General features: G+C 50.8%; 1 protein-coding gene across 6 annotated transcripts in view; it reads right to left on the minus strand.

Moving 5' to 3' along the window:
• The window catches only part of SFXN5 (sideroflexin 5), a 106,233-nt gene that overhangs the window by 15,319 nt on the left and 63,043 nt on the right, over positions 1 to 27,871 (minus strand). For 2 of the 6 annotated variants that reach the window (XM_016130599.2, XM_036225204.1), the window contains exons 10-13: positions 24,858 to 24,948; positions 10,615 to 10,730; positions 8,522 to 8,607; positions 2,634 to 2,751 (exon numbers count right to left, since the gene is read on the minus strand). In XM_016130599.2, the coding sequence (XP_015986085.2) occupies positions 2,634 to 2,751; positions 8,522 to 8,607; positions 10,615 to 10,730; positions 24,858 to 24,948 (411 nt within the window). Of the gene's footprint in view, positions 1 to 940; positions 944 to 2,633; positions 2,752 to 8,521; positions 8,608 to 10,614; positions 10,731 to 18,283; positions 22,146 to 24,857; positions 24,949 to 27,871 lie in introns of those variants that run through there. The other 4 variants (XM_036225205.1, XM_036225202.1, XM_036225206.1 and 1 more) reach the window with 4 other exon arrangements.

The raw sequence follows: 27,871 nt of genomic DNA on the forward strand, positions 1-27,871 counted from the left end.
CCTTGCCTAGGACCTCAGACTCAGCCCGACTGTACAGAGAGATGTGGCTTCGGGGAGTGCTGGGCCCAGCCCTTCCAGGATGAGGATGCTAGGACCACTAAGAGGTGCCCTCCTTCTCATTTTCGGAAGCCCTGGGCTCTGCCTGGACTGCCCAGTCAGCAGCTAATAACTCTTTAGCTTTCATGTGGGGTGAAGAAGAAGGTGGGAGGGGTGTCCCTGGCTTCATGACAAGGCTGGGCCCTGTAGGCATGAGGGTACTGTTAGCACAGATCACACACTAGGCTTCTCATCCCTGTATGGCTTCCTCCCCACCCCCAAGACAGGAGCCCCATCCATTATAGCTTCATCGTAAAATTGGGAGCAAAACTGGGAGCTCGGTGAAGGAAAGTGACCCCAGTGCTTACACCCCTAGGGCCTCAGGGCCTGAAGGCTGGGTCACTAACTGCTACTCTAAGACCCTGTGTTACCAGTCCTCATGGTCCAGGTTTAACACCCCAGGCCTCTTAATTTCACCTTCCCTGGCTTCCTTCTGGGACACGGTACCCTCCCAACGCATTTCTTGAGGACAGAGCAGGATCAGTCCTATAACCACAGTTCCCGTTTCGTCTCCAGCCACAGTCTCCATCTACTTGTGAACTCAGTGACTCCAAATGCCAAGTTCACTCTTTGACCCTGCCTCCCCTCCCGGCCAGGCTCTCCATCACACCTTGCTTTCCTACCAGCTAAGATTCCAGGGGCCACTGCTTCTCCTGATGTCTTATCAACCTCCTGAATGCCCTACCCAGCTGGCTGAAACCCGCTGGGTGAGCCCTGTGGCCCCTCTCAGAGCTGGCCCCCAACACCTGTGGGTGGATGAGACCTGGCCACTGCCACACACCTGTGTCCTCTCTCAGCTTTCCCCTTTGCTGATCCCCCTGCACTGCCCATCAGGCTCTCTGACTTCCTTGCTCAGCTGTCTCTCCCACTCATTCCTCTGAATGTCTAGAACCTTCTCCACAGTCCTCAAACCTCTGACCTCCCCTCACCCTCGTTTCCTCTCTGCTCAGTCCTAAGAACACAGACCAGATGCTATGAGAACAACTTCTTTAACCTCTCCAGCCCTGAACCCCACCCACAACTGCATCTGCCTCCCCGCTACTAAGGTGGGAAGGGCTTTCTCCTTGTCAAGGTGAGTCCCTTGAATCCCTTGTCTGTGCTCTGCCCCTGTCCCCACCTCATGGGCTTTGCTTTCCCATCCCCCTCCTCCCACTGTCCTCCACTTCTCTCTTGGTGCCTCCCCTTTCGCATCACACAAGTGTCACTCTTTCCCACTTAAAAAATGGGGAAATAAACAACAAAAAAGGCTCTCTTGATCCCACCCCTCTTTTCAGCTGTGGGTCTGTTTCTTTTTTTGCCCTTGGCACCAAGCCCGTGGACCTAGTGGTCTGCTCTGCCACCCGGGGCTCCTCACCCATCATGGCCTGAGACACTAATGGACACTCTTCAACCTCGAGGAGCTTCACCTCTCAGGAGCATCTGACTCTGTGATCAGTTCACCACTCCCGAATCCCACTTGGCTCTGTCCTTACCTCCCTGATCACTCATCTTTAGATACCACTCCTTACCCCGAGGACCTCTCTTCCCCACCAGATCCCCAGCTGATCCCACCCACCACCCTTGATTCTATTACTGTTTTTCTGCTGGTGGCCCTACTTCGGTCCCCTAGACCCAGAGCCAACTTCCCTCAGGCTCTTTAAACTCCACGTGGCCATCCAACTCAACATGCTGTCCTTCAAACTGGCCCCTCTTTGTATCTCCATCTTGTTACCTAGTACCCACATCTGCCTGGTTGTTCAAAATCAGAAAGCTGGGCACACATTCTGCAGCTCTTTCCCTCCCACCACATGAAGTTCATCAATTTTGATGAAGCTGCCTCAACTCTCTCTGAAAGGACCCGCTTCTCTCAATGCCCACGGACAACAGCCTGGTCCAAGCCACCTAGCGTCTCTCGCTGGATGCCTGCCGCAGCCTCCTGATGCTTCCTTCTCCTCTGGAGCTCCAACCCAGCCTCACAGTACAGCCATGGGGATTGTTCGAAATCAGGAATCTGTGGTCCTGCTTCACACAGCCCTTCCGATGACACTGACCCTCTCTGTTCTGGTTTCCAAGCTTCCAGCACCAGCCGGGCTCAGGCCCCCTTACCTGGCCCATCTCATCTTGCTCCGCTCTCACTTGAGAGGTAGACTTTCTTCAACTCTTGAAACATGCTGTGTACTGCCTCACCTGGAAACTTCATCCCAGGTGACTCCAGCCTATGTATCCTCTCACCTCACTGCACACCTGGCCAACTTTAGCCCATCCTCCAGGCCCCAGGAAATGCCATTTCCCTCTAGGCTCGCCTTGGGCCCACTACTGTCTCCTCCTACATCCAGCTGAATTGGTCCCACCCTAATACTCCTCACCCTTCATTTTCTATTTCCTGTTTCATTGTCGTGTTCACTGCTTGACTCTAAGCTCTGAGAAGTCAGTCTCATTCATGGTTCTAACCCCAGTGCCGAGCCCAGTACTAAGGAGTTAGCACTGAAAAACTATTTGTTAATTAATGGCCAGGCTGCACCCTCCCTGTCCTGCCCTTGAGCCCCTGCCCAACTGACCTCTGACATCTGTGGGAAGAGGCTGATGGCTAGCGGCAGGGCCAGCCCAAAGGCTGCCAGGCACACGAGGCTTTGCACGGGGAGGAGCAGCCTGGGCCGCGCCTGCAGGAGAGCCGTCCTGTGGGGGAAAGAGGAGGCAGCCCTGTGAGACCTGGCGACAGGGTGAGCAGGCCACTGTGTCGGGTCCGACTCAGAGTCCAGGGCCAGTGCAGCATTGCTCTAGGCCAGTGCCAGCCTGTACCTAAATAGATGTGGTGAAATCCTATCTTTGGGGCCTTCCCCAATTGGCATCCCTCTCCTAGGCCCTGCCCTGAAGGACGCTGCTGGTTGAACTCTAAACTATAAATCACAAATGAGCACTTATGAGGGCCACTCCCATACTCCACCGTGTCTCCAGCCTTGTGCGGAGAAGGCCATATGTGGGGAAGATAATAGAGGAGGCTGTCGGCTCCTGCTCCTGGGGGAACACACAGGAGAGTAAGATCACTCATGAAGGGAACACGTAATGAAATAGCAAAGAAACCAGAAGAGGTGCCAAGTCCAGGAGAGGAAGCAAATCTCTCTCTCTCTCTCTCTCTCTCTTCCATACACACACACACACACACGCACGCATATATGTACATACACTTCCATATTCACCTTCACATGCATACATATACACATGCATACACACATGTACACCCATACGTATACGCATATCATACGCATGTATACACACAAACACATATGAACAATTGAAAGGGGATGACTCTCTTCTGTGTGTGGAACAGAACATTCCCCACTGACCACCCTATCAGTCCAATCCACGAGACTTAGAGAAGGGGAATGACTTGCCCAAGGCCAAGTCTGCAGGAGGCCAGCAGGGCTTCTGCCTGGACTTATGGCTCCCCATGAGTGCTGTCACCCTGTGCTGCTCCTGGCTCCTGGCTCCTGCCTTCAGGACTCTTTGCTAGCTTCATCACCAGTATGCAATGGCTGGCACCCACTCCCCATGGCAACCTTCCTCCAGGGCCTAAGCCCCCCAGCTCTGTGACAAAAAAACGGGCTCTCCAGATAGAGCGGGGGTCATATCAGCTGGCAAATACAACTTGACCATGTTGTCCATTAGAGCTTCACATTTTGTGTCATCCAGCAGGCCCCTTAGCAAAGACCACCGGGCATTCTACGTGGGGAGGCCTGGGGTGAGATGTGGTGGCAGGATGGATGACTGAATGACTTGCCAGAGAATATCAGATTGGCATTAAACCTGACCTCAGTCACTGTGTCAGCCCCCACGTGACTGTGACTGGCTCCTGGTATGAGGATATGCTTGGGGCTCTTGCCTCTCCTCCGTGGGAACAGGGCTGGCTGCCACGGGCAGTGAGAGGCAGGCTCTCTTGGGGGCAGCGCCTCAGTGGGGTTGGCAGGCAATCTCTACATCATCTTCATGTCCTAGGACTAGAATCCCAGGCACACCTGGCCTTGAGCAGACAGCAACTAGGCAGCTAGTTAAACGTGCAGACTACCAAGGGCCTCTTACCCCCATGAGATCCAGATTCTGTTGGTACAACACCTGGGAAACTACATTTCAAACAACTCTCCATGAGTCTAAAACAGATGATCCCCAGACTGCGCTGCTGGGGATACCTGGCCCAGTGTGTCCCTGCATAGTAAGTGCTCAGTAATTATGTGTTGTTATTGCCCTTGTCATGTTCAGGAAGGAGGGAGGATCCTGGTGGCTGGGCTGTCCTCCAGCCCTTCCCATCAGCCTATATCCCAAGATCCATCCAGCTGTTGAATTAAGCCTGAATTGGACTATTGGAGAGGGAAGTTTCCACGGCATTAAAAGCAGCAGGACAAGGGTGCTAAAATCAAGCTCCAGCCCATCTGACCTTCCCCGTGGCCTCGGTCAGGCACCCCTACCTTCTCTCTCTCCACCAGACAGGCCTCATACCCTTCATGAGCTCAGCCCAAGGTCTCCTGAGCTGCCGTGGGGGTCATGGAGCCGAGAAGAAGGCTGAGATGGGCCCTGAGATCTTTTCAACTCAGTGCTGTCCACTTCTTCAGCATGAGGAGGTGGGATTCACTCTCCAGACTTGCACACAGAACCTAGAGCCCCAGCTTTGAAGAAAGTGTGGAAGACAGGGCTGTCCTACTGTCCTAGTGGCACTGACTGGGACCTCAGTCCCTGAGGGGGGTCAGAGCTTTGCGAATGGACAGGAGGGTGTGAAGTCCCTGGAGGCATAGCCCCAAAGGTCACTGAAGGCAAAGAAGGTGACAGGGAAAACTAAGGTGGCAGGTGAGGGGCAGACCATGAACTCAATCCTTGGGAACTTTGGCGTTAGACAAGACAGACCCCCTTCCTTATGGGACTGTGACCTTGGCTTCTCTCTCAGGGGTGGCTGGCTGAAGTTCCTACTGGGAAGGGGGTCCAGGAAGCCCAGGCCTATGCTTCTGATTCAGGAAAGAGGCAGGCGCCACACTGTAGCCAAAGAGGAGCCTTGGAAGTCGCAGCCCAGAGCCCGCGGGAGAGTTAACACCGCAGGACAGGGGGAGGGGAAGAGAAGGGACTGGAAAGGCAGCTGGGGGAGTTAAAATATGCAGATGAAGAGAAGTGCGAAAGCCTGGGAGAAAGAAAAGACCCGGATCCCAAGGAATCAGGGAGGCAGGAGCGGCCTTAAGTACCACCATGGAGGGTGTGGCCTGAACCTAAACCCAGCTGAGACCTAGCTTGGAGGGAAACACGGCCTCCAGGGCCAGGATGCGGGGCTTGGTGGAGGGGTAAATTGCCACACCTGCCTCTGAGTTGGGAAGATTAAGGGAGAGGGGCTGATCTCCCAGCCCTGGTCTAAAACCAGCTTCCGCCTCAGGATGGTGAAGCTGTACAAAGTGAGAGGATGTGTGTGGGGGTCGTGTGCACCCCCCTTCCCCCAGAGGCCCATGATCTGGGCTGGGAGCAGATGCTCCTCTGCTTCTGACTTCAGATACTTTTCATTTCAATCCCAGAGATAGGGACACCTTCAACACGCCTGGCACCCACCTCTCTTATCCTAGCAGGAAACCCAGAGACCTCCAAGGGCTCCTCCAGAGAGGGTAAACTGAGGCCACAGGCGAAGCGAGCCAGGCCCAGCCCCACACACAACAGCTTGTCTCCCCACTGCTGTGCATTCCCTCAGCACTTGGAGTAGTTTTCGTTTGCGCTCCATTAATTTGCAAGTAGGCTGCTTTGTAAGTGTTCTTTGGTCTTTTTTCCCTGGCTGTCCTGACTCTCTCACCCAGCTGAGGCTCTCTAGTGTGGGGGCTGCCTCTCCCGCCAGCCTCCTCAGCAGAGGCCCTGCCACTATCACCCATTCATGGAAAGGCATGGGGTGCCTGGTGGGGCCCTTGTAAAGAGTCAAAGGCCTGCTGGATGGTGCGAAATGCAAAGCCCTATCAAAGGGGTTGACGAAGGGGGAAGTATCGTCATTCCCCAGGTGGGAAACTGAGGCTGAGGGCATCTCTTGGACCAGCTTGGCTCGAAAGTGGTGGAGCAGGAACCCAGATTTTGATCTCCTACCAGGAGTCTCGCTGACACTGCTCCACTGCCCTGGCCCTCCCGCCACCCTGTCTCGCAGTCCCCTAATATGTGTAAGTTAGTAAGTCTGCGAGAGCACAAACTGGGTCTTGTTCATTCTGATATTCCTGGGAGAATTCGGACTGGATTCTTTCTCCTCCCTGGAGACCTTCCAAGGGGCTTCAGGGAAGGTTGACCAAGCACAAAGCCAACCTGTTTCCACCTGCCTGAGGGGCTTCTTTGGACCTTGAGCTGCGCGGGACTCATGAACAGAGAGATTCAGAACTGGAACCAGCCCACCCCACCTACATGCCTCTCAAAGCAGAGTTTAAGCTTCAAACCAATGGGACACCAACCCTCAGGATTTGCTTATTTTTGCAACTTCCATATGAGATTAATTTTCTTACATCCCAGTGCTCAACACAGCCTGCCCCTGCACGGGTACCCCCCTTCTTATACCTCTACCTCTTCTAGGGCGAGGAAGGGATCATCTCCTCAGCTGGACACAGGGCTCCTTATCAGCTGGCCCCAATGAGCACGCTTTGCTTCTGTCAGGCTGGACTCCTTGATATCCACACAACAGGTCCACGCCCTGCCCCGAAAGCCCTCCCTTCTGCCAAATCCTGTTTTGCTCTCAGAGTCAGCTGCAGCCCCTTTTCTCTGGACCAGCCTTCTCTGCTGCTGGGCCCAGAGTGCCTTCTCCCCCTCAAGGTCATTTTGGTCCCAACAACACACTGCCCAGTCTCACTGGTAGCCAACCTGTATGTGGGTCATACCCATCTCCCTTATCTGCTCCTCCCCAGTCTCCATGCAGGGCAGGACCCAAAGTCATGCTGATCATTTGATATGATCTGAAGACCAAAGAAAGAGCCAGTGTGGGAGGAAGAGCTCAGCTCTGGAGCTGTATTCCTGGGCCACTCCTGACTCTGCCATTACATACTGTATGACTGTAAGCAGATGATAAAACCTCTCTTTGCCTTCATTTACTCATCTGTAAAATGAGATACCATACTTCCCTCATTGCGCTGTTGTGAAGGTTAGATGATTCATTCATTCATTCATTCATTCAACACTTACTGAGCATCTATTATGTGCTAGGAAACATACTAGATGCTTTGTAGAGCAGTAAATAAAAGGAATTTACTTGCCTCCATGGAGAGTACACTCTAGTGCAGCAGACAGATAAAGACAACTAGATAATCTCAGATATTGGCAAGTGCTGTGAATAAAAATAAGGCAGTATGAGGGAAGAGCAGGTAATGGTGTCTGTTGTGCTGATGGGGTGATCAGGAAGGGCCTCCTCGAGATGGCATTTGGGCAGGGGCCTGGCGGAGAGAGGAGTGAGGTGTAGTAAGCGCTTAATAAATGTTACCTGTAATTACGATTCACATTGTGGGAATACTCGGGTATCCAAACTGGGGAGAAGGCCATGCCCCAGAACCCCAGATGAAGTGCCCCACCCTGTCCTTATTCTACACTGCCCTCAGACCCAACCTTGCTGCCTTGGGGTGTGACCCCATGAGGCTGGGCCTTCAGAAGGAAGGGAACAATTTTCTCTGCAATTTTACTTGCATGGGTCAAGGCTTCGCACTTCTAGTCTTTTGTTCAATTTGCTCCCCTCACCTAGACCCTCCCCTGCTCTTTTCCTCCTAGACGTACCCTAATTCCCAGGGCCTGCCCAAACCTACACAATCACAGACCAACACTGGTCCCTCCTTCACTCTCTGCTCGGCTTCTCCTTAGCACAGCATTTCACTATTCATGATTCAGTTTCACACTCATTAATTAATAGAATCACCCTATCATTGTTTTTTTATTATTGTGTTCCCTTATTTCTTAACAGTCATCACAAATATGTGTTCTCAGAACATCCCTTTGAGGGAGGCAGGGAGGTTGGTACTATTTGTGTTAAGAAATGGAGAAACTGAGGCTCTGTGAGGCAGTGACTTGCCTTATGGTAGATGCTTGAAAGGGGTGGTACTGGCCTCAAACTTTGTTTTCCTACCACAGTCCCCAGACTCTCTACACAACCAGTCTTGCCCTGTGCACTAATAGTGTATGCACACACATACATACATACACATACTTGTGGACACACACGCATGCACACAGACACACACACCTCAGAACCACCAGCAAATGAGGACAGAGACAGCCTCTCCAGTACCTAGCGTAGGGTCCTACGTAGTAAAAGGCCACGGGTTCTCACAGGTTCCAGTAGCACTGACTGGGAGAGTCTGAACAAGCCTGGCTGGCTGCCAGCCGCTCCTCTGTCCCTTCCCCTGGGCTGGCCAGTCCCCGTCCTCTACCCCTCCTCCCCAGCGGTGGCTCCTCTGTCCTGGCTGCCCCAACTCACTTCTCCAGCATGGACATGACGATTGGTGGAAGCACCAGGATGGGCATGGGGAGGACCACTCGCGTCAATGCCGTCTCCAGCAGGGCCTGCAGGGCAAGCAGAGGCCGTGGTGAGTGGGGAGTCCTGGGCTGGGGGACAGCTGCCTAGCAGCAAATCCCACCCCTGAGCCCCTAGGTGTGTGTATCACTGCTAAGCACATCTGGCTGAGTGGAATAATTCATGGAATTGCTCATGAAGCTGTATTCCAAACAACAGAAATAAGCCCTGCCTCCCACCCCCGGGCTTCCCACCATACACATTTGAAGAGCAGATCCCCGTCACCTGCCACATGTGGGGGAGGGGTGGCAACACAGAAGAGGCCCCAGGAAAGGGCCTGTGCCCAGCGAGGTGCCTCGGGTGGGTGGCGGGCGCAGGGGCTGGGGAGGAAGCATACGGAGGCCTTGAGAGGCTCTAAAAACAAAGCGGGTGCTTAAGGACCTGGGGCCTGCTGAGCCACGGGAGGCTCCTGGTGCCGAGGGAGTACAGATTCTGGAATGCACTTTTTTTCCCCTTTTTGACATCCCTGAAAGGCAAAGATTTGGAAGACCTGTGTCTCTTGGCTTTGGATGAGTCTTTCTTAGTGACCAGAGGTCGGCTTTGTGAGGGGGAGGTAGGTACTTCTGCTGAGTCTTCGTATGGGGTCTGCCTAGGGACTCATTCTGGAGGCTCCCTTGGGATTCCTGGGATGGCACGGTCAGGGCATAGCTCAGTGGCAGTTCTGCACTCTGATGGTCATTGCGGGAGTTCCTTTAACCCCACCAGCTCCCTGCCCTCTGAGAAAGGTCCAGGAATGGCTCGTAGCCCCCAGGTCCCTGGGTCTTCCCCCAGAGAGCAAGGGCTGACAGACACCCAGGGCTGAAGAGCTTGGGGCTCCCTGCCACTTGGACTGTCAGCTCCCCTCACAGCAAGTCTGGGAGGAGGAGTATAGGGTTGGATAGGAGGTTGGGGTCAGGGAGGAAATTTAGGCCAAATCCTCTCTGGTGACAGGCTTGGGACAGGAAATTTCTCCCAGGAACTTGGGTCCTTCATGATCAGCCTCAGGAAGGCCAGGGAGAGGGCCCCTCTAGTCTCCCGAACAGGAATGGGAAAGAAGGGGCCCACAGCCAGGCAAGGAAGCAGAGGACAGTGTTGGCATTGGCACCCTGAGCCCCTGGGTACCCATGAGCCTTGAGCGGGCACCTGCTTTCCTTGAGACAGTGGGGAGGGCAGCACTGGGACGAGAGGGGTCTCCCCAGGTGGGAGGTTTGTGGAGAAGGCCTCACTGACAGAGGTAAGGCTCAGGCCTCACGTGGGAGCTGAGGAAGGACAGTGGCTGGAGCAGAGCAGAATGTTCAGCTTTTCACAGCTGATGCCCCTGTCCCAGTGGTTGGAAGTCAGAGCAGGACAAACCACTAATCGTCATTAGGATAAAGGCCGGAAAGCACAGGGAAATGTCCAGACTGGATTTTCAAAAGATCCAGTCGGAAGCAGTTGAGGCTGGTGAAACCAGAGATGAAAAAGGGACTTCTTGTAACAAAATATTCATTCCTAACCATCGCCGTGGCCTCCCATCGCCTGAAATCCCTATACCTCGGCGGCGTCACTCCCCGGTGAGGTGTCACCTGCAGAAGTGCCTATCAGCACAGGACCACAAAGCACCAGCTCCCACACTTCCTCTCTTTACCCCAGTGGATATGAAGGCCCAGGAGGAGGGCCCTATGTCCTGGGGAGGGAAAAAGAAAGCTCTGGGGATCTCCTCTGCCCTTGTCAATTAACAGATTGGAGAAGACAGGTCCTGAGGGTCTGGGACACGAGATAGGGACATTCTATAGTGGTGAGGAGTGGGCAGTTGTAGAGAAGCAGGGATGTCCAGGGAACAGGAGTGGCTGGGCCAGACTGCAAGGCCCAAGCTCAAACAGATGGAAGGTGGGGGCGAGGTGAGGAGGAGCAATCAGGAGGACAAAGCCAGGGTGCTGTGACCAGCAGCCCCTGAGGAATGAAAACATTTAGGGGGAACCAATACCCTCCCTGTGGCTGCTCCCACCACCAGCTCCCTGAGCCCCAAGAGAACTCACGTGTCTGGCTGCAATCTTGGAGGAGCCCACGAGGTTGCCATCAGCATCCAGGACATCGATCCCTTCCTCCAGCTCCCCATACCGCATCAGGACCACGTTGCAGATATTGGCACTGGCTGGAGAGAGAGGGGAGCAGGAAGCAGGAGTGAAAGGGGAGGATGGCATTCCACCTGGTGGAGAAGACCATTGGGCTCCACCCTCACCCAAGCCTCCCTAGCCCAAGCAACAAAATTCTGAATAAATGCCAAGTCTGTGTTCAAATGCTGTAGGAGAAGGTGTGGTTCTGCTGCCTACCAGCCTGGTGAAGGATTGGGGGCCCTTGGGAACCTGGTGGAAAATAACCAGTGTTAGAGACAAAGGGAAAACTGTTCAGGGATTAGAGAGCTACCAGTTATCAAGGAAGCTTTCTTCTTCTTGGGGACAGGCCCCACAGGCAAGCCAAGTGGATGCCCATCTTGGGGGGCTCTTTGATCTAAAGATGCACTCTCTCACACTGGTGCCTGATGCTCTACCATCAGCAACTCAGTCCCTTGGGCTGCCTTTCTGTGCATCTTCTTAAAATGCCAGCCCCCCACATTCAGCCCCTTGCTCCTCAGAGTGAATAGAGTTCCCAGAAATTTGCTTCCCTGACAGCAGGTGTCAGAGCAGGCAGGAAAATCCGTGCTCACCAAGCATCGCCCCCTCATCATATGGATGGAAAATTGAGGCTCAGGGAAGGGGGCAACTTATCTCAGGTCATATAGCAAAGTGGGACAGAGAAGAAAGGCTATGGAGCCTGGTCCTTTAGAAACCTGGAGGTGGGAGGGTTCGAGGAAGGGGAGGGGAGCGGGGTTCAGGTAGAGCGAAAGGCATACCTTCTACATTCTTGCTTCGGATGATGGTTTTCTCCTCTGGTAATGCCTACCCATCTCAGCTGAGATCATGGGGACCTTGGCTGAGGTGAGGGTCATGGCTCCTTAGTTAAGCACTGGATGCCAGAGCTTAGGGGCCACCCATTAGCTGGTGACTAGCATAGGGAGCCTCTTTTGGATCCTCTCACCTGGGACTCACGTGGCTGAGCCTGGACCTGAGGCTGGGTATGAGCGCTGACCTTGCCCGAACTCCTCTAAGCCCTGCTCCAGAATGAAAGTGGGGAGACTTGGGGGTGGTGGGAGGGTGGGGAGTGGGGGGTAACAAATGTGGAGCACGCCTGCTTCACTCCTCCCCCCAAAGCGCCTTGCTGTGTTTAAAGTTTTAATTTTTGCTAATTAATGTCAATTAATTTTGTATAATGAGTGTTTAATTTTGGGGAGTGTGTGAGCCTGGGAGCGACTGCAGTTCTGGGCTGTGAACGCTGATTAGCATCAACACCTGCTGCTTCCCCACTCCCTCTAGGGAGGGGGGTACCAGGGTTTGGGGAGCTGGAGGGCGGCAGGGCCTAGTGGGCAGGTGGAGGACCACAGATGTTCCTGGTGCCCGAGCCAACGCTGCAGAGCAGAGGGGCCCAGGGTGCTTGCAGCTGGGGGACTGGGTTCTGCAGGTGAGGGGCTTGAGACCCTGGGTCTCTGAGCCTCAGTCTCCTGTTTCAATAAAGAGGGGAGGCGGAATAAACAGAGGGGAAGACCGAGAGGCTCTGCAGTCTTTAGAGAGAAAAGCAGAAGACCAAATACAGTTTTGAAATGTATTTACAGCACATACGCCATCTTTGACTAGCTCTCACGTTTCCACACGACACTCAGCCTCAGGGGTAACCGTGGGCAGCCCTCTTCTGAGTTGGGCCACTCCTGTCCCCACAGCAGGCTCGCTCACCTGTCTCGCACAGTGGCTCTCGACCTCGGTCAATTTTGTGAGACATTTGGCAACGTTTGGAGACATTTTTGATTATCACGACCTGGGTTGAGGGGTTTGTTACAAGCATCCGGTGAGTAGAAACCAGAAATGTTCCTAAACATCCTACAGTGCAGAACAGCCCCACAACAAAAGATTATCCAGCCAAAAACCTTGTCTTATGTCCAGAGACTGAGAATCAGGAAGGCGAATCTGAGGTGAAGGAAGAGAGGTTGGGAGCCTGGGTTTCAGGCCAGCTAGGCTTAAAATCTCCCCCAGGGCTCAGGGCAGGGGCCAGCCCTCAGAGTGGCCTTGGGAAGGGGGTACCAGGCCTTTTAGTGATGCGCCCTCTAGTGGTGGCAGACATGCTCTGCATCTCCCACCCCCTGGAGCCACTGGGCCTGTACATTCAGAGATGCGACAAAACCATGGGAAAGGATATTGGGGTTTTCTGCACTAAAGGCATCAGTCTCTGCCCTCTGAGAACCCCTTCCACCTTCACCACACCACCACCACTGTTCCAGGAAAGGCAACTGATGTTGGAGCAGTGATGCTGGGAATGTGGACCAGGTGATGAGAATCTGCTTCAGGTCAGGAGCCACCACCTCACTCCGCAAACTCTACTCCCTGCCCTCTTCCCCAGGTGTAAAAGGAGGGCCTGCATATAGGGTCTCCATGGAATCTTTGGGCTCATGACCTCTACACCCATGCCCACACCAGGTCAAGGGAAGCCAGAGATGGCTGAAACATCTATAGCCTCAAGTGTGTGTGTGTCTGCGCGTGCGCGCGTGACGAAGACAAAGAGGAGAGAGTGCGGATCTGGAGATGATGGATGACCAGCCACAAGTTCATGGTGGCATCTCACTTGCTCTCCACAATTTCTGAATATGCAGTGTAGCAGGACTTTGGTTCAAACACAACATGACTTGAGAAGATAAAGTATAAAAAGAAGTGAAAACCCAGCCTCCCTTCCCTCAGACAGATCCTCCAGGACACTTCAGAATGACAAAGCTGCCCTCTCTTCTAAGCCGCCTGGATGGAAAAGAGACAGAAAAAACTCTAAAAGCCACCTCTGAATAATGGCAACCCTCAGGCTCCTCCTTTGGAGCCCCCATTCTTACTGCCTATTCAAATGACACAGGCCCTGTAATCACGTCCATTGACTGTGTATACTAGTTGTCTATTAATTGAGTACCTGCTGTAGGTGCAGGTTACTAGCCATCCCTGCCTTTGAGCAGTCAGATTGCCAACCTGCTTCAGCAATTTCATCTCCATGATCTCATCCAGGCATTCGATCATGTCACATTCCTTTCAAACACCCCCAGTCCCTGGTCCCTCCCATCCCACTCGTGGCAAGTCCAGCTCCCAAGTCACAGACATTGAGAGCCTAACCAAATGGAAAAAAAAGAGACCAATCAATGGTCCCAGATCTCCTTTCTAGCATACCACAAGATCTACTATTGACAGTATCAGCAGGTTAATTAAGCAGTCTGTTAGTGATAATGTTAAGAAAGCTGGCACATTGTCAGCTCAGATTGACACCATTCGAGACTCAGGCATAACTGATGTTGGAGCAGTGATGCTGGGGATGTCATGGGATGAGAGAGAATAAGACAGAGAGATCGCTCCATGCTGATGGCAAGCTCGGTGTCAAGTCCTGGGGAAAATGTGCTCTTGACTGCTGCAGATGTTCACACATCAGACCCATTGTGATACAAAATCACGCCAATTGCAAACAGCTAATGAAGCACCCTGTGTAAAAGGGACAATGTGGGATTAAGAAAGAGCAGTAGACAGAAGACAAATGTGCAAGGAAGTTCTCAAAAAGAAAACTGCGGGGGAGCTTTCCCCCTGAACTAGCACAGGAACAGACACATAGATCAAGAGAGTTAATAGTCCAGACACACATTCACCTACAGGGTAAAAGAGTTTGAAGTAAAGCAATTATATCAACTCGCAGGCAAAGAACCATTCAAATATGGGGGTGAAGCGATAGACTATTTATTTAGGGAAAATGAAACATCATAACTCCTCCATTCTAAGATCTATTTTCTCATATTTTAATGTTTCAAAATCATGATGGGTCTTATGCAGGGAGGACATTTTCTGCCCCCCATCACAACTGCCTGTGCATGGGTGAACTTAGCCATGAGTTGAGGTAGTTGTTCATTCAAGTGGCACCTCAGTTGCTTACAGCAATCCACAGAGAATTTGAACTTAAACTTAGATTTCTAATTGTCGCCTAAAACATCTTTTTTAAAACTTATACTATAATGGAGCACGGACATGAAAAGTTATTGTACATGCGGAAGATCGTCTGCCAGATACCAGGCAATGCAATTAAAGACAGCAGAAATTGCCAAACCATAGATAGCTACCCTAAAGAAATGCTTGTCCATATGCACAAAGAGACATTTACAAGGATGTTAATTATAGCACTGTTTGTAAGAGCAAATAATTAGAAACAACCTAAATGTCCACCATTTAGGAAACTTACATGGGAAGCTCTCCAAAACAAACTTATATGAAAAGAGCTACTGAGAATGTACAAGATGGTTTACTGAATGTAAAACCCTGTAATTGGTATATACACATCTGTGTACACATAAATCCACAGGTAACGTTTTGGAAGGTTCACACCTCACAGAGTGACCTCCCTCAAGAACTAAATTTGGGAATTAGGGGGTGTTGAAGGACTTTCACTTTTTCACCCTAAATTTTTCTGCACTGTTTTGCATTGTTATAATGAGAATATAATCATGTTTCATTTGTCTAAAAATTGAAAAGAAATTACCAAACTTCTTGAAGTAGATCATAAAAATTTGAAGGCCAGCAAGGACTCATGTGACCTATTCATAGGGTCCTACACTTAGACATCTATGTATCAGAAACTACGTAAAGAAGCTGATTAACTTCAGAAATTTTTTTTTTCTGCAAGAAAGAAAAAATGAAACCACAAGTAGAATCAAATAGGAACTGTGGACAAAAAATATCCCAATTCTTTTGTATGCTTTGAAATTATACTCTTGATGATAAAGGGGCTGAAGGGGTCAAGATTAGATTACAAAAAGCAGTGGTGGCTGTGGTGCTGTTTAACAACGTTATGTCCAAAAAAGAATCGGAAAATGTGGAGCAGACTGAGACTCAAACTCTGTGGTGTTGAAGAAAATAACGTGGATCGATATAGAGTGAAGGCTCATTTATTTCTTCAGATGAACATGAAATACGGTTCTCTCCTCTTCTGAACGGCTATTATGTTAATGCCTCTTATAACTGAGGCATCTTAGAATTGAGAAATAAGGCTTTCAATATCTATTTGTGAACCATATTATAAAAAATAGGAAACATGTGACAAAAAGCTACTAATATTAATCTATGCAGAGTCACGGCGACTGACTGTCAACAGCTATTCTACTCCCAAAGATACAACTAAACTAACTGTAATAATCCTTCCCTTGCCAGTGATTGGTTCAGGAAGGGACATGTTACTGATCCTAGCCAATGAGGGATGTCTGGCTGTAGGGGACTTCTGGGAAAGATCTCCTTTTATTTTAGAAGAGGTGGCAGGCAGTGCCTCTTGTACTCTGGGCAGTGGTAGGGTTGGATGTGACCTTTGGAACTGCTGATGGCAACCCACAACCATGACGGGAGTTACCCTGAAGATGAAGTCCCTAGCGGAGGAGAGGGATAGAAGGAAGGGCCCAGAATGCCTCCAATGGGACTCGACCTCTATAAAGCAATACATTCCTTTATTATTTAAGCTGGTTTGAATCAAGGAGTTCTGTTTCTTTCAGCCAAAAATGTCCATAAAATGTATAAAGAGCTTTAAGAATTATTAAGAAAAAGATACAGTGATCGAAATCACTGAAAAGTATTTGAGTAGGAATTTATAAAAGAAATGTTAAAAAGTCAATAAACAAATTCAATCTTACTAATAGTCAAAATAGATTTTTAAATCCGAGAAAAAAACAATCTACAGGAGTTCTTTATATGTTTTGGAGATTAATGCTCATTGGTTAAATGATTTACAAATAGCATGTGGCTCGTTTTATCACTTTGTTGATGGTGTTTTCTGTCATATAGTTTAATATGTAGTCAAATAAGCAATCCTTTCCTGTCTGGTGTATACTTTTTAAGGTGTCGTCAAGAAACTCTAACCCTACTTCAAAGTTCATCTATATTATCTTCTAGAAGCTTTTTTACTTTATATTTTGGTCTTCAACCTATCTGGAATTTATTTGTGTGTTGCGGGGGGGGGGGGCGGTATAAAATAGGGATATTCTTGTGCGCGTGCGCGCGCGCTCCTCACCCCGCCCCGCCCCGCCCCGCCCCGCCAATTTGGAAACACAAATGCCCAGTACACTTAAGAAAAGGTTCTCAACCATAGTGGGAATTGGAAAAAATGCAAATTAAATGAAGAAAGAACCATTTCTGATGGGCGGAATTTTTCCAAGATTGATAATACCAAATACTGGAGAAGAAACAAAAATTCGAACCTTGCAGGCACGGTAAAGGCCAGCAGGCTCTTATGGCAATACCTAATAAAGCTAGAGACGTGCAGGGCCTGTGACGCAGCTGTTCCATTTCTAGGTACAGAGCCTAGACTGGTGAGTCTCAACACTGGCTGCACGACTGAAACCAGATCTAAGACCCAGATCTCAGCATTTCTTTTTAAGCTCCCCAGGTGGTTATTCAACAACATTTGCCCTGGAGAAAAAGCTCCTACAGGTGTGAACATGGACACACATACAGGGTTCTTTAGTGCAATACTATGTATAGTAATGAAAAACTGGAAATAACCTAAATGTTCCAAATTAATCAGCTATGGAATAGTTATAGAGTAGAATGCCTACAGCAGCTGGAATGAATGTATATATATTAACATGGATAAATCTCTAAATCACAGTGAAAAGCAGTTTTAAAAGGACATGTAGAGTATCATACTTAATGTAAACTTAAAAAACACAAATAATACAATTTCTGGCTTATGGTACATACACATATGATACAGTATAAAAACATAAATGTGGAGAATGCAAGTCGGCAGCCTTCCCCCAGGAGAGGAGGAAACCAGAATCAAAAAAGATGGAGGTCAAAGAAGGCTTTGGGTGCATCTAACATTTATTTCTCTATTTCCTATAATACTCCATGTGTTTGAAATGATATTTCATAATTTTTTTAAAAGCCATGGAATGAATTATTATGGCTGTTAAAAAGGATAAGTTGGAACTTTACGACTGCCATGGAAAGACATCCCAAATTTATCGTGAGGTTAAAAAGCAGTTTACAGAACAATGCACACAGTATAATCTCAATTGTATTAAATGTGTATGTATATTACACATAGATACAGTAAACAGGCAGAGAGTCCTACACTTTTAGATGTTTACTTGAATTTGGAACAATATATACTAAACTTATTTTGGGGACAAAAGTAGGGTTGCTTAACTTTGTATAACAATCGTGTATTATCAGAAAAAAAAAAAAAAGAACCATTTTTATTAAAACAAAAACAAAAACACTGTAACGGCAACCAGGAGACTTGTGCTCCCATCTTGGCTCCAGACTGACACTGGACAGTCCTTCTCCTCTCTCTCTCCCTCCTTTCCTCCCTCCCTCCATCCCTCCTTCTCCTATTTTGTAGGTAACACATGAATGCAGTAAACAATTCAAATTACATAAAAGCGCAAATAATTCCAACCCCTGACCCTTAGCTTCACTCCCTTCCCAGAGGCAACCACTGTAGCCAGGTTCTCAGGTCTCCGGCAGACCTTGTCACTGTACTTCCAAGCAGACATGCACGTATACCACCACCTCAAACACACACTCATGCATGCATGCATGTGCACACACACACACACACACACACACACACTCAAATCACACCTCTACTTTTAGAGAATGATGATTATCAAACAAGGATGTACACCCTAATATTTCCTTGATTCCACCATATTCCTCATTATTTTGCCTGAGAGCAGTGCTATATGGCACGGATTTTCCTTTAAATAGCTGGAGAATTTGGGGAGAATTTCACACCCCTCACTGAAGTGTCACAAACTCAGGAGTGGGAATTTCTGGATTGAAAAATCAGCCTGTAAATTTAGGTGTAGGCTGACTCTGAAGTTCAGGATCTCTTGATAAAAGATTCCTGCTAACACATTTATCTTCTGGAAAGCTTCCTTTTATCATAGCTGCTCCCTAGCTTGAGATCCTTCAGTGGTTCTCCATTAACCATCCGCTAGTACTTGAATTTAAGCTAATATCCAAGGCCCCAGCGTGCCCTCTCCCCTCCCCCTTCAACGGGCCTGGCCTACCCCAACCAGGCCCCAGGCCCTGGTCCTCCCTTACACATTCATAATCCCACTTCCCCTGCCTTGTGCCTCCCCACTTTCTCTGCCTCTGGACTTCTCTGCCCTCTGATTTCAGGAATTATAAAAACTCTGAATTGGAAGCTTAAAAACATTCACTGAACACCTACTATATGCCAGGTCCTGGGCAAGCTGCCCAGAAAGAGGTGACTTGGTCACACATGAGTGCTTCTCACAGCATTGGGGCCAGACTGCTACTCGGACACTTCCCTGACCAAGGAGTCAGGCAGCTCATTCCGATAACAGACTGTCCGGTTTTCAGATCCGGTTCTTTATCCTAAGTACTCTGGCCAAGTCAGGTCTCAACACCACTACACTGTGCAGCTGCTTTTCTTTTCTTTTCTTTTTTTTTTTTAAACAGCAAGCCTTCCATCAGACCTTTTGAGATCTTTTTGGATCCTAGTGCTCTTGTCTATTAACTCATAATCACTGCCAAGCTGCTGTCCCTGCCCCTTGAACGTAACCCACAGGCTTCCTCTGACCAAGGCAGTTATAAATAACTGGGGAGTAAGACTGAAGACAGAGCAGTAGGACACACCACTGGAGACCTCCCTGTGGCTGACTTGGCCCCATGTCTTCTTGGGACCTGACACACACTGGGGGCCCATGCCAGTTCTGGGGCTGCCGCCAATTCTGGCATCCAGCCCTACCCAGCCCAGCCTAGCCCACTCATATTTCCAAATCCAACCCAGCAAGGTTGGAGAACGTGCCCAGGAGGACCTGGTAAGTGGAAGGCTCGTAGGTCACCCACTCCAGGCCTGCTGATTGGTGGATTACAGTGATGGTGAAAACTTACATAACAAAAATAAAACATTCAAAAAACATTTAAAAAAAAAACAATAAATGTCCAAGTAGCTACAGAATCTGATCACCAGTGTCACCAGGGTAGTGTTCTACTTTGAGTACCCAACTGCAAACGTTTTCCACCAAAGCACTCATTTGGTCACTGATCAAATCCACATTGAGTACTGACTGTGTGCTAGGTACACAAGGGACCTGGGGGTTGGTGATGAATGAGATCCAGTCCTTCTCTTGGGGACCTCACAGTCTGATGAAGGAGGCAGACTCAGAAACAAAACAGGTAGTTCTGGGATAGACAGAGGCACACACAGGGTACTGTGGTCTAACCCTGACTGGGGCTACCAAGGAGGGCTTCCTGAAGGAGTGGTATCTGAGCTGAGGAACAAAGGCCTGGCGACTAAGGGAAGGCAGAGGGCGTGGCTGAGGTAGTGGGGAAATGTGGGGACTCCAGCCAGCAGGGCCATGTGCAAAGGCCTGGGGCCCAGTGAGAAAGGCAGGAAGTGGATCTTAAGATTCACTACAGCTACGATAGGGTATGAGTGGAGGCGAGCTCAGGGACCAGGTGGAGGAAGAGACTCATGGATCTCTAGAAGAGCCTAAAGGCCATGGCTACAACATTATCACTGACCTGGATGGAGGGGGTGTAAGTCATGAGGCCAAGGACACGGCTGACACAGGTGTACCTGCTGTCTTCTAAGCACATGGGAGGAGGGACGGGAGAGGAGCAGGTCTGGGGACTCACCTTCAGGGCTTGGGCACATTGCTGTGGCCACCTTTCAGATGAGGAAAGCAGGGTGGATAGAACACCAAGGCAGAACAATGAAGTGAAGGAGTCAATGACACCAAGACCCATGTGGCCTGGCGGCGGAGGGGAGCACAGAGGTGGGGGCAGAAACGGGGCACACCAGCATGAGCTAACAGAAGACCTCCTCCCAAAGGCTGCCCAAACATCCTGGGGAAGAGATTGGTGAATACTGGGATTTTTTTCATGGGGATGAAATAAGCTGTGACATTTAACATAAGGGACTGCTGCAGGCAGCACAGAAAGACGTCACTTCCCAGCAAAAAATGATGGGGCTGGCATTTCCGGTCCATGCAGGACGGTCATTCCCTGTGCAAGGAAGTCTGCTGGTTGGTGCTGAGGCTCAGGTTTCTTCCACTGGGAGCTCAGAGCCCACATGGGGTCTTTATTAGCACAGACACTGCTTGTCCCTGCTCAGTGTGGATTCACCCAGGCCTCCTAGTGGCGACCCTTCAGAGCTTTCTGTCCTGCCCCCTACACACACATACACAAAGCCTGGGTACACAGACACACTTGTCAGGTGACCCCCGAACTCTCCACCTCTCAGCAACTGGCTAAAGCCTCTGTTGACAAGATGTAACTATTTCTCTCGCCGGTGCCCCACCATGGCACCCAGGACCTGGTACTCCCTTCTGCTGGCCACTCCTGCCAGCTCCCACCCCAAGGCCTCATGGGAAGGCTGCTTGTGGGGCTTGCCTCCACTGGAATGGACCCTGCTCATGGAGACTGGTGGCTGGACCTGGAGGTTTGTATTTTTCCGAAGCCTCCTCAATTGACCTTTAATTACACTGTTTGCCCAGCTCCCAAACCATTAACTTCCACCTCACAGCAACCACACGTCAATTAATGGAGGGCCTGCTCCAAGCTCGAGCTCTTGAACACAATTAAGCGTGACAGTCCACAAATAAGAAAGGACTGGAGAATTAATTAAGGTCTAAACAAATTAATTACCAGTCCCCAATCGATTCCGATGCCAGCACACACCATCTTTCCTAACATGTCCATGTATAAATAGAAACTGAGATTTCTCACATGATTGCTGTTCTAAACCAGGGCACAGCAAGGCTCTGAAATCACCTTGAGGGAGAGAAGTGGCTACAGTGAGTGTCCTCAGGGCTCCCGACATACTCCACACATAAACGCACACACATGCATGCACGCACGCACGGACGCACGCACGCACAACCTCAGCTGGAAAACCAGGGGTGAACCTGGAGATGGAGTGCTCCCGGTGGGACACCGAGCAGCCCCAGCTGCCTCTGGACCATGTTCCTGTTTCCTGGATGCAGGGCTGAGGGGTTATTCAAGTGGGCTCCAAGTAGCCCTGGGCTGCTCCTTCGAGGCCTGGGCTTTGGCCAGCTCAGGATAACTTTCAGCAAGTCTGAATTTATTTATTCTTCTGTAAAATGGGATGGCTTGCTCTGCCTCAGGGTCTTCCCAGAGAGGGAAGGAGGACAGTTGAAGGAAACAGAGATCTGCTGGGGAAATGAGGAGCACTGTGGAACCCTGGGAGTACCGGGCTCTGCAAACCCAGGGTAGACCTACAGTGATTGTCCAGCTGTCCCAGTGGGATAGGAAGTGGCTGGAACAGGGCCTGGTCCGAGGTAATAGAAGGGTGGGAGCAGCAGAATCAGGTGCGAGAACCAGGCGTCCTGTGCCAGGAGTTGCAGGTCTGTCCCTAGGGCCCATGTGGGACCCAGTGCAGACAGGTGTCCTCTCACTTCCCAGACTTCAGACTGCAGCAAGAGGAGCTGGGAAGAGTGGTGGGCAGAAGCAACTGACATTCGGGAGCCCCTTGGTTCCCCTAGAGCCTGCGTTTCCAGCCCGCCCAGGGCAGACAGAACATAAATGTGGCCTCTGAGCACAGGTCACACAGGCCTCTCAGGCCCCTGTCTCACCCACAGGATCCCCTTCTGCTCCCTCCTCCTACACACATATCCCAACAAACAGAGCTTAACCTAATCCCTTCCACTTGCCTCAACCTCCTTCCCTACTTGTGCACTCATGGCTCGGGGAATCCTATCTTCCCATCAGGACAGGGTCTAAAGGGACAAGGGACCCTCAACAAGGTAAAGCAAATCCTCAGCAAGCCTCTCGGTGGCCTGAACAGTGGTCTGGCCTAGTCTGGCTCAGCCTGCTGTGGAAAGGAAGGGTCCACACTTGGTGGGACCTGGGCTTAGAGATGCTCTGTCCTGGTCAAAGGCACCTGCGGATAAGGTGGAGGGAGGCCAAGTACACGAACTAGATGGTGGCTTGAAAAGACCAGGAGAGTGAGGGGCATGCCTGTTTATCTCGTACACCACCATGTGAACATTGATCAGGGGAGTCAGCAAATGCCCATTTGCAGATGGGCCTAGGACGGACATTGGGGGCCAGAGAGATGGAAGCCTGCACGTGGGCGGGAGAGAATGGAGCAGGGGGTGCAGGCACACAGCGGACCTAAGGAAGCAGACAGAAAAGGCCTGCTTCGCTCAGCATCCTGGTGATCCAGGACTGTCAGGGCTGCAAACTACACTGTGTGCAACCTGTGCAACTGGTTAGGGATATGCAGAAACGCCGGACCCTTCAACAGAGGCTGAATTAGTGTGAGAGGCCTATAGGCTCCTCCTTGCCAAGAAGGCAGGAAAGGAATCAGTCTGGAGCCCAAAGAGGGACTGGTCAGAAAGTCTCAAGTAGGTACGGCAGAAAGGGTCAAACCTGAAGGCAGAACCCTCCTCCTGAAGGACCCACAGAGAGGTTAAGGCCACCCCACAAGGTCACACAGCAAGACAGCTAGCGAGCAGGGCTGGAATGGGCCCTGGTGAGGTCCTTGTTGTAAGCTTGGCTCAAGGACAGATTACATCTCAACTGAGTCCCAGATCCAGTTCAGTGCAGCTGAGAGCTGCCCCCTTCTCAGGCTGCATCTAACCCTCCAGCCCGGGGTGGCGGGGACCGCAAGAACTGCAGCCGTGTCCACTCAATTAGGCCGTTAACAAAGTCAGATCTAAAGAGTTATTCCATTAATGGCCCACACCACAAATAGCTGAGAGTTCATTAAAAGTGTGGAGTTGCTATAGCAATTATCTGGGTTAGCTGAGGCTCATCGAGGAGGTTGTTCCAGGGAGTTCATTAGCCTCTGGGCCACCAAGAAGTGGGGGCTGCCCAAGAATGATCTCCCTGAGGCCTTTCAGTGCTTCAAAGCACTTTCCTATGAATGGAATCTGGTCTGTGGTCTCTTCGATCCTCCCACAGTTCTGGGCTGTAGGCTGTAGGAAGGTAGGTACTGGTGCCCCATTTCACAGATGGGGAAGCTGATACCTGGAGAACAAGATCTGGACCATGCACCTGGGTTTGACTCCAAGATGATCAGATTGAGCCTTGGTATCAGAGAGGTCATGGGACCCCACACCTCTCCTGGGCTGGCCCCCATCTTTGTCCTCTGGCATCATATGGAGAACTCCATGTCATGCTTCAAACACTGGCTTATACTTCTCTTTTGATGACTGATTGCAGACTGCTTCATGTTTCTTTTGATGTTGTTCCTTTTTAATTTCAAAAAACTTTCCACTGTGGCACCCTCTCCCCAAATAAGGCATAGGCCTCTTAAGAGCCAGGCTGGGCTTTGTGGGATCCCTGGGCCCAGGCCTGTGGCACGCGTTGTGAGCTCAGAGGCTCCAAGACCAGCAAGGACTCAGCTGAAGGCAGCAAGACCCCTCCCACATATGTGTGCACCCATAATTACCTAGATGTGTGTGGAGGCCCCCGAAACCTAAAGGGCCCACAAAACCCAAGGGCTTGGAACACCAGACCAGAGGGAATTGTGGACGTTCTTTTGTGTCAAGAACCCCTGGGACAGTCTGGTGAGGCCTATGCGCCCCTTTCTGAATAATGTCGCTAAATGTATAAAAGACATAGGACTCTAAAGGAATTACACTGAAATAAGTTGTCAAACTACTTTTTATGTTGTGTTATAGTAATGGATTTGCTTTTTACCTAACGAATTAAAAAACAAGACTTACCAGTGGATATATTAATATAATTTTGATTTATGGACAACTTTTGATTTAAGTATGTACAACATTTTAAGATCTCTGTAACAACTGTAATGGGACACGAAAATATCTGTGATATCTATTGCTGACAGTCACAGGACCTGCTCATTACTATGGTTTGCTGTCTACATTCATAATGGAAGGAAATGTCAGATTTCAGTTAGAGGCTAGTGTAAAATTTTCCCCAACCATATTCACAAGGTCCACTGCATTCTATCTACTGGCGGTTTAAGGGCCTGGGGTCCCAGGTTAAGAATCCCTATGCAGAATTTTGGGCACAGAGCCAGACCTGTCGCCTTTCTTTCTAACTGCTTGTTTTGTCAAATTGTCCCTGTCAGGGAACATGCCCCGCCCCCACCACAGTCCAGCCGGCTCCATAAGAGCCCCGCAGCCCCACCCGCCCAGGCGCACTCCGCCTCCTACAGGCCTTACCTACAGCGGGAAAGGGCACAAATCTCTGCACGAGAAGGCGGGTGGCTGGGGTAAACTTGTTGGCTTTCTGTACCAGGACATTAAGGCCCACCTTGGAAAGAGAAAACAGAAAAAGCGCATGGTGCTGCAGCCGCCTGTGGGAGGAAGGGGCAGATGGGGCGGTGAGGGGCAGGAAGTGAAGGGCGCCGTGTGTCCCCTGCGATTTCACCCCCAGACCCCAGGTTGTGGAACTCCAGGATGGCTGTTTAAAGCACTACTGCCCCATCATTCCAGTTAACTGGCTCATGAGAAGGAGGGAGAGAGGTAAAGTCACTCACACGCACGCACACACACACACACACACACACACAGCCTCTCATGGGAGGGAAAAGGTTGGTGGCGTGGCTGCTGCTGTAAATAAATAAAGTCTAGGACCCCCTCATTCCTACTTCCTTTCTGAGGCCCCACTGTGAACCCAGGCTTGGGCCCGGCCAGACCACAAGAAGAGGGAGAGCTATACACCTATCCACAGGTGCCTGCAGAGCTCAGCAGAGCAGCCTGCTGCAGGACAGGGGTGAGGTGGGGGGGTGCAGTGCACATCCTGGGCTCACTGGTCATCTTCACTCAGACCCCAGCTCCCCTCGCTCAGCCCAGGACACCAGAGCCCCTTAGCCTTTGCCTTAGGCGCTCCCCACTCTAGCCTACCCCCACGCTGTCCTTCGTCTTTCTAGGACACAAGTCCAATCACATCTACCACCACCAGCTCCTCCCCACGATCTGTTCTAGAAGGTACGGTCTCCTATGTGCATCAGTCTTGGCCTCCATTACCCCACACCCCTAATGAGCCATGTTCTCCTTCCTCAAGCCCAATCTGCTGCTTATCAGATGCGATATGAGCTTTCCAGCCCTGGGGCCTTGGCCCGTGCTGGCTCCTATGCCCAAGACGCCTTCCTTCCTTTTTGTGCTCAGTCCACACCTGTTCTTTTAAGGCTCACCTCTGAGCTTCACCTCCAGTATCACTTACTAACAGTGGGATTCCTTTTAGTCATGAAGTCATTTAACCTCTGCCTCAGTTGCCTTGTCTGTAGAAAGGGCAAGTCATATCTACAGCAACCCAGGGCTGCTATAAAAATGTATATAAGTGTTTAGCTTGAGCCTGGCACATAGGAGGACTCAATAAATGAAGCTATTTAAGAACGATGTCGCCTCTCCCCCGCAGAAAGTCCCTCCTTTGCACATCACCAGTCCCTCCTTCCCGGCACTCAGTACACTGCTCATGCGTGTGATGATGTCCCTGCCAGATTGTGAGAGAGGGACCGTGCCTTTTTCATCTTCCTGTGCCCAGCACTTAGGGCAGTGGATGGCATGTAGTACATGCTGAATACAGTGTGACTGAGGAATAAATGCATGAACCAACAGATGAAAGGATGGAGCGATCAGAAAGGCTGGAAGAAGAGGTGGGATTAGTCTAGGCAGAGGAAGAAAAACCTTTTGGTGGGACAAACAGCATGAGCATAGGCATGGAGAGAGAAAAGGCAAGATGCATGTGTCCAGACCAGAAGTCAGATATGTAGAGGCCTCTGCTCCCTCGCCTGAGGCCAGAGCCAGCCCCTGCCCTCTGCCCTGTGGATAATTCCTGGTCTGAGGGGACCTGGAGCTTCCTGCTCTGGGTCTGACATACCTGCTGGCTCCGCAGGCCACCTGCACTCATAGCCGTGGCTCTGGCCTCAACCTTCTGCGTTGTTGGGAAAGGTGCTGAGCTTTGGGAAGGCCTCCAGGGTGACTGGGTGACTACCTGCGGCAGTCAAAATGGGGCACTGCAGAAATGGCCCAGCGACTCAGGAGGCCAGGGAGTGCCAGCCTGCCAGCCCCTGGGCAGCCCAGGGCCCCATGGAGCCAGAGTGCTGCCAGGCAAGCACAGCCTGGCCCCTTGGGTACCTGGGCTCCATTTGAAGCCTCAAACTGAGGCTCAGAGTCTAGTCCTTGTCTCTGCTTGTTCAAGGGAAGGTTGGGAGGCAGGGAGATGCGTGGCAGCATGGACACACTTCAGTGGTTTGGTGGGGCGGGCAGGGGAACTGCCAGCCTACGCTGCCCTGCTTCCGGGCTGCCCTGCCACGCACATGGAACTTGTCAAGTCCAGGTCCCCCAGCTCTCGGCAGCGAGTGACTGTATTTCTGTGACTCAGGAATGGCCCCCAAATATCAGGGAACATGTTGCCATAAAGTGTGGATAGGGAAAGTACAGAGGAACAGGCTGAAGGACAGGCAGGCGAGTATCGGAGATGAAGAGGAGAAAGAGGCAAGGGGTGTGGGGAGATGCCAGGCCTCCTGCTGATGCCAAGCCACATAAAGTACCTTAATTAAATTCCCACTACAAGCTTTTAGATAGGGCATTACCCCTTCTTACAGATTTAGAGAAGTTCAGGCAGGTTCAGAGAGGTTAAGTAACTTTGTCCAGGGATAGACAGCTATTATGAGGCAGGTGAGCTAGGACTGAAACCGACATCTGCAAACCCAGTGGTTCGTTCTTAACCACTGTTCTATTCACTTTCCAATTGTTTTCTACCGCAACAAGGATTGCTTTAATGTAGGACTGCCATTTAAAATTGGCTATTTGCAGAGCAAAAGCCTCCCTGAAAAGACCAGGCCCAGAGGAGTGAACACCGAAGGCAGCTCCAGTCAGGGAGGACATGGCCTTTGAACACCCAACCTCAACCACCACAGCTGGAAATCAGGTCTGCGTTCAAAACCCCACACATTCAACTGAAAAGATGCTGCGGGCTGGAGGGGTGGGGGGCAGGAGCCCCCCAAGAAGCCAGTAGGGAGCTCAGCCCCTTCCCCTGACAGCCTCTTGGGGGTGGGCAGGGCTGGAGTGTAGTGGCCTTTGCTTATAGCAAACACTCGGACTTACCGCCCCCTCCCCCAAGCCTTCCCGTCCCTGGCTGGGATGGTATTGTCCAGAGCGAGGGACCCAGCCTGCCTCCTCCTACCCAATGTGGGAACCCAGGTTAGGGAGAAGGAAAGAAGAGAGAAAAC

Source organism: Rousettus aegyptiacus, unplaced genomic scaffold (genome assembly GCF_014176215.1).
Source record: "Rousettus aegyptiacus isolate mRouAeg1 unplaced genomic scaffold, mRouAeg1.p scaffold_m13_p_7, whole genome shotgun sequence".
NCBI lineage: Eukaryota > Metazoa > Chordata > Mammalia > Chiroptera > Pteropodidae > Rousettus > Rousettus aegyptiacus.